A 6,454-nucleotide genomic window follows, 5' to 3' on the forward strand; every position below is an offset into this window, starting at 1 on the left:
AACCAAAAATGTTTAAAAAAAAACATTTCTAAATAATGATAAACGTAAAGAAATGATGATCGAACGGTTGTCAAAACTTTTCCAGGACCATTAAAAATGACAATAAATTCCAGTAACGGATAATAATTTCTTTTGGAGAAAAAACAAACGATAAATTCCAGCAAAAAAAAAAAAAAGATAAATTTATATGCGTTCGCACGCAATTAATAATCTTTACGTGTGTGTGAGTATGAATAAAAATGCAATCATGATTTTTAACTCGGGATGATAATTTTTCCCTAAAAATTTTTCTGTTTTTTTTTTTTGGGGGGAAACCCGCGGGAAATTTTTCGGGGGTGGGTGGGAAATTTTATTTTTTCATTTCATTTAATCAAATTAAAAAATAAAAAAAATAAAGAAAAAAAACAAATTTCCCCATTTTCGAAAAGAAAAAAAAAAAAATTAAAATTAAAAGCAAACAATTTTTTTTTTGTTATACAAACACAAACAAAAACGATTTGAATTTTATTTAATATGTGATTTGTTATCCTCTCTTTTTTTTTACTCTATGATATTAAAATAAATTCAATTTACGTATATATATTACATTACATAGAATAAAAAAATATAAAAAAAAAAATGAAAGATTTTATTATAAAAAAAAACATTTTCCTTTTTCTTTATCTTTAAAAAAACCTTTAAAAAAATTTTTCTTTATCGTTTTTTTTTTTGTGGGGGGCGTTTTTTTTTTTTTAAGGAAATTTCAAAAATTTGTCCAATTACTCATGGAAAAAAAAAAAAAAATTTAATATTTGCAAAGGTGGTGGTGGTGATTCGAACGAACGAAAACATTCCTACTCGATAATATAAATGCCCACAAATTATTTACCCTAATAACAATTCAATGTTAAATTTTGTAAGAGAAGTAGTTATAATAAAAATTAAATTTAAAATTTTTGTAGGCGTTGTTGTATTTGTTTGTTTGTTGTTTGTTGTAGTCGTCGTCGTGGTGGGGAAATATTAATATTACACTAACGAATAATTAATTTTTTTTTTTTTTGTGGGTTTCAAAAATCATTTTTAATTTGAGTTCATCGACGAATAAACGAATAATTTTGTTGTCGTTTTTAAATAAAAAATGAATTTATTTTTCGTTTGTATTATTTTATCCGTTTTAATTAATTATTCAAATTCTAATATTATTAATATTAATAATAATAAAAATAATAATAATAATAATAAAATCGATACATCGTATTTATTACCCGGTAAGTTTTTCATTTAAAATTTTTTTTTATTCGTTTGGCGATTAAAAAAATTTTTTTTTAACGGTTTTTATTTTATCGTTTACGTTATTATTATTATTATTATCATCATTGTAATTGTCTTCTGCTATTACGATTATCATTTTTTGCAACGTAACGACAGAAAATTATAAAAAAAAATCCATCGTTTTTTTTTTTTTTGTCCAAAAAATAATTCGAAACAAAAATTTTCTTTTTTTTTTTGGATATTATTACGTAGTTTTTTTTTCCATTCAATCATTCATTCATTCATTTTAATTAATTAAATCAATTCGTTTGTTTTAAAGCCTTTAAATACATTCCAGGTAATTTTTTTGTTTTTAATCCTGACTTACTGGAAAATCCCCTAACATACTAATCTTTACTGGAAATCGTATCGATCCATTAAAAAAAATAAAAAATTTTCAATTATTTTTATCATTATCATTATTATTACTACATTTTCTTTAGGTAATTAATCGATGACGTAAAATATAAATTAATAACTTACCCGTTTATCCAGATATTCCAGAATTCACGTCTGTGGGGTGGAAAAAAAAAGAAAAAAAAAACTTCTCCAGTGATTTTAATAAATTTTTGTTTTTCGACCTGGAAATATAAAAAAAATTTAAAAATATATTATTATTAATAATAAGAAAATAATAATTTATTATCATTATTAATATATATTAATAATATTTCAGATTGGAAAAATGTAAAAGATAAAAAATTATTAATAAATATGACGATGTCGGAAAGAGAAAAATTACACGTGGATAAAGATTATATAAAATTAAATTCATTTATAGTTAAATTAAAAAAAAATCCGAGAATGTTAAAAAAAATTATAACGATGACGTCAGATGAAGACATTATTAATTTTTTACTTAAAATCATCGGAAAAAATAACATAAAAGGTAATTAATAATAATAATAATTATAATAAATTAATTTAGAGTATTTATTTAAATTAAAAAAAAAAAAAAAGTTTTTTCGTGGAAAATGAAATTTATGACGCGTCGTCGTAAATTATTATTATTATTATTATTATTTTTTTGTTGCCAGAATTGAATGAATCGAATAAAAATTTGAAGAAAAGAGAAGCGGTACATCCGAGAGAATCGAAAAATAAAGATTTTTTAGAAAGAAAAGAGTTCCCATGGAGTTCAATATCTTATTATGATAATCCATCAGAATACGAAGATTACGCTTACGAGTATCCATTACCGAAAGATAAAATCCAACATATTTCTCCCAACGTAACATTTCCGATTGCTGGACTAAATTTGACGCAGGAACAAATAGCAAAGCTACCTTACGGTGCGACTTATTATTTTAATCCGAACAAAAATAAAACAACGGTTATTTTTCACAAAAGTGAAAATGAAAAAAATACAACTACAATTAATGGTAATGCTAATGCTAATAATAATAATAATAATAATAATAATATTACCAAAATTAATGATGATGCTAATGCTAATAATAATTATAATTGTACTAATAATAATAATAATAAAGTTAAAGAGGACAGACATAAAAAATTCGAAAGGAATTTGATACCGAAAGGTACGTGTAAACTCTACCTTGAATTTTTAAGGTATGCTTTTGAAAAATTAGACACAATGCCCGATGCTTCGTATACGGATAGCGACGAAAACATAGATTATTCTTACATGCGTACTTACAAATATCATAATAGACCGCCGAATTTTGAAAAATATCGACCGCCCCCCGAAATTTATCAATCGGTAAATCCGTATGACTCCCCAAATCCTATCATCATGAAAACCGACGACGAAAACGACAACGATTTTAAATATTATCAATTAAATTTTACGACTCCGAAACCAACGACAACGACAATTTTTAGAATTCCACTGTTGCCAAATATAAACGATGAAAAAAATTACGACGGGGAAAACGATAGAAATTTTCCGGGTTCGACCACGACGGAAATGAAAACGGAAACAACGAGAGAAATTTACAAAAACCCGAACGACGCTACTTTGTTCGCGACGACATCGACGACGACAACGACATTTTCCTACGACGAGCCCGTAACTAAAAATTCAAACGATGATAATAATAATAAAGTTAATTTTGATGATGATAATAATAGTTTTCGACAAATACCAAATTTCGACGACTATCCTAGAATAATGGAAAAAATAATGAAGAATGAAAATTTACCTTATCGCCCAAAAAGTGGCCCGACGTTACCACCTTACGACGTACAAATAGATAGAAATTTAGAAAAGGAAATGACGACAAAGGCTACGACGATGACGTCACGGCCAAACACTTTGATTCCTACACAAACCAAAACGGATATCCGGATTATAGTGAAGCCGTCGGAAAGTACGATTAAGGGTTTGCCACCGACGAAAATTACTGAACAAACTAGTCAAACGTTTAGAACGGGTGTTTATACGACGACGGCCTCACCGCCGACGACGACGACGACGACGACGATGACAACGCAAAATACAAAAGAATTCGATTATCTAAATCCATTTTCAAGAACTGGAATTCCAAAAAATTTCGGCAACTATGATACGACAACAACGGAACAACCTGAAATCTCCTACAAGAAATATATTGGAAAAGAATGGAATGATAACACAATATCGTGCCCGGGTAAGTGTCTGCGCACAAATTTTTCGCCAAGAAAATGTCGCACACGCGTGAAAAAAAATTTTTTTATTTATTTCAAGATGGCTACAACGTGACGTATCCGTTAAACGGTTTTTGCCATAAATATGTTCATTGCGAATCAGGTGTTGCATTACAAAGGGATTGTCCGAATGGACTCCAATTTAACATAATAACAAAAAGTTGCGACATGCCCCATAATTCATATTGCAATTACGTCGTGAGTATTTTAAATTTTTCCACGATGACGTCATAAATTCCCAAATTATTATTTATTTATTTTTTCAACGCAGTGTCCAGTGGAGAATGGATTTTATGGGGTTCCCGGAGATTGCGGTGGATATTTCATTTGTAAAAATTCAATATCAGAGTACAGAATGTGCCCACCGAGTACTCATTGGAACACAGCGGCGGACACTTGCATTTTTGCCGAAGAATCAACATGTCCGATGAAAGTGAGTTTTGTACCGAACCTTTTTTTAACCTTTTCCTATATTTCGAAATCTTTCACTTGACTTTATCAAGATAGATTTCTAATTTTCTCGCAAGCAGCATCCAAACGTTGTTTTTAAATTAAGAAGCTTCCGTAAATTATTTTCCCTTATAAAATTATAACCATTATCATTATTATTAATTTCGTGTGTTTTCCATCCTTTTCCAATCATTATTATTATTTTTGTTTTTATTCCAGTGTTCGTCCGTGAACGAGATAAAACCATACGAAGGTGATTGTAAAGGTTACATAATATGTTCGAACGGATTTCCGTATTATCACAAATGTCCTCTCACGAACGTATTCGATCCGGAATCGTTAAGTTGCATTCCAGATGAGAAATCAACGTGTTCGAACGATCCGAAATTGATGACGAATTTTATTAATTCGAACGCCATTTGTCGAACCGTTCAAGTGAAAAACGGTTCGAAATCTCAGTGCGGAGAAAGTATCAGAAGTACGTCCAAAAATTCTTCCAATAACAGAAACGAACATCAAAACAATAAAAATCAAACCAAAAATAATAACAACAATTACTACGATTACGGTTTTTTCGAACATTAATTATCAAAAATAATAATAATGATAATAAAAAACAAAATGGCGGCAAACAAACATCAACGACGAAAAGAAAAAACAATTGTTTTTTTTTCTTTTTTTTTTTTAATAAAAAAAATTATAAAAATTATTCGCACTCTTCTCGTTTTTCGTTTATTATTATTATTATCATCATTATCATCATCATTATTATTATTATTAATAACATTTCGCCGACGATATTTAACATTTTAAAATAAATGAAAGGGACTTAATAATAAACCTGATAAGAGGAATTATTGTTACAAAACTCGTCGACTGGAATAAATGACGTCACTTTATAATTAATTAAAAAAAAAAAAAAATTTTTTAAACCGGAAACCGGGTTTATCACGTGTGATGAAAGCAACGAACCATTTCCTCCGGAAAAATAGCGGGAAAAGGATAAAAAATTTTCTTTTTTTTTAAAATTTCATCGAGTTAATTTTAGGGAATCGACCGTATAATCGTTCGTTCGTTCGATCGTTAATTTTATAATATTTAAATATTCAATAGTAATTATTATCATTATTATTATTATTATTAAACGAAAAAAAAAAGGAAAAACCAAAATGGCGGACAAAGAAAGTGAAAATTATTCTTAGAATAAATTTAACGTATATATATATTAACTTTTAATCTTTTATTTAAATATTTTCGTGTTTACGCGGTCAGGTAAATAAATTCATTTAATTTCCATAAAACAACGTTAAATTGTACTTTAATTAACAATATCAAGGGAAATCTTTGAAGAAAATTTCTTTTTTTTTTTTTTTGCATTAATTTTCCCACACGTGAAAAATTTTCGAATCGATTTTATCGATCAAGTAATTTTCCCTTTTTCTTGGGGAGGGGAGAAATGTGAGAGAGAGAGAAAGAGAGAAAGAGAGAGAGAGAAAGAGAGAAAGAGAAAGAGGGAGAGAGAGAGAGAGAGAGAGACAAAGAAAAATTTTGCGTGCGAAAAAATTTAACTTTTCTTTTTTTTTGTTCGATGATGAATTTTAAGTTTTTCGAATCGTTTCGAATTTCGTGGGGGGGAGGGGAAGAGGAAGGAGGGTAGGGAGGAACTAAGAGAATTTTCACACGTATTTAGAATTTAATAAAATTTGGAAATTTTTTTTTTCTGTCCAGTCATTGATTGATAAAAAAATTGAAATTTTTTTTTTTTTTTTTGCTTTTGAGCTCGTCGTCGTTATTATTATTATTATTTTTTTTTTTTATACGGATATGAAAACGATGACCTTTCACCTTTTTTAACCTTTTTCGCACAAAAGAATTATTAATATTATTATTATTAGTGTTAAAGTGTAAAATGAAAATTAAACGTAATCGTTTTGTAAAAAAAATTTTTTTTTTTTGTAAAATTCCAGAAACTTTTTCCAAATATTCAACCGATTTTTGGAAAAACCGTTTGTCGTTTGTCGTGTTCTATTCTTTCCACGTTTGTCAAATTCCCCCCCTTCATTTC

General features: G+C 28.0%; 1 protein-coding gene across 1 annotated transcript; it reads left to right on the top strand.

The window, feature by feature from the left end:
- Positions 1–2,010: 2,010 nt before the first annotated feature.
- Positions 2,011–5,278, top strand: Phum_PHUM323760 (chitin binding peritrophin-A, putative; the record flags this gene model as incomplete). Its single annotated transcript, XM_002427460.1, has 7 exons — positions 2,011–2,096; positions 2,362–2,639; positions 2,790–3,902; positions 3,980–4,137; positions 4,211–4,372; positions 4,609–4,867; positions 5,241–5,278. The coding sequence occupies 7 exons, from the start codon at positions 2,011–2,013 to the stop codon at positions 5,276–5,278; spliced, it is 2,094 nt and encodes a 697-aa protein (XP_002427505.1).
- Between the last annotated feature and the right edge of the window lie 1,176 nt (positions 5,279–6,454).

The sequence above is a fragment of the Pediculus humanus genome, genomic scaffold (genome assembly GCF_000006295.1).
Source record: "Pediculus humanus corporis 1103172107733 genomic scaffold, whole genome shotgun sequence".
Classification (NCBI taxonomy): domain Eukaryota; kingdom Metazoa; phylum Arthropoda; class Insecta; order Psocodea; family Pediculidae; genus Pediculus; species Pediculus humanus.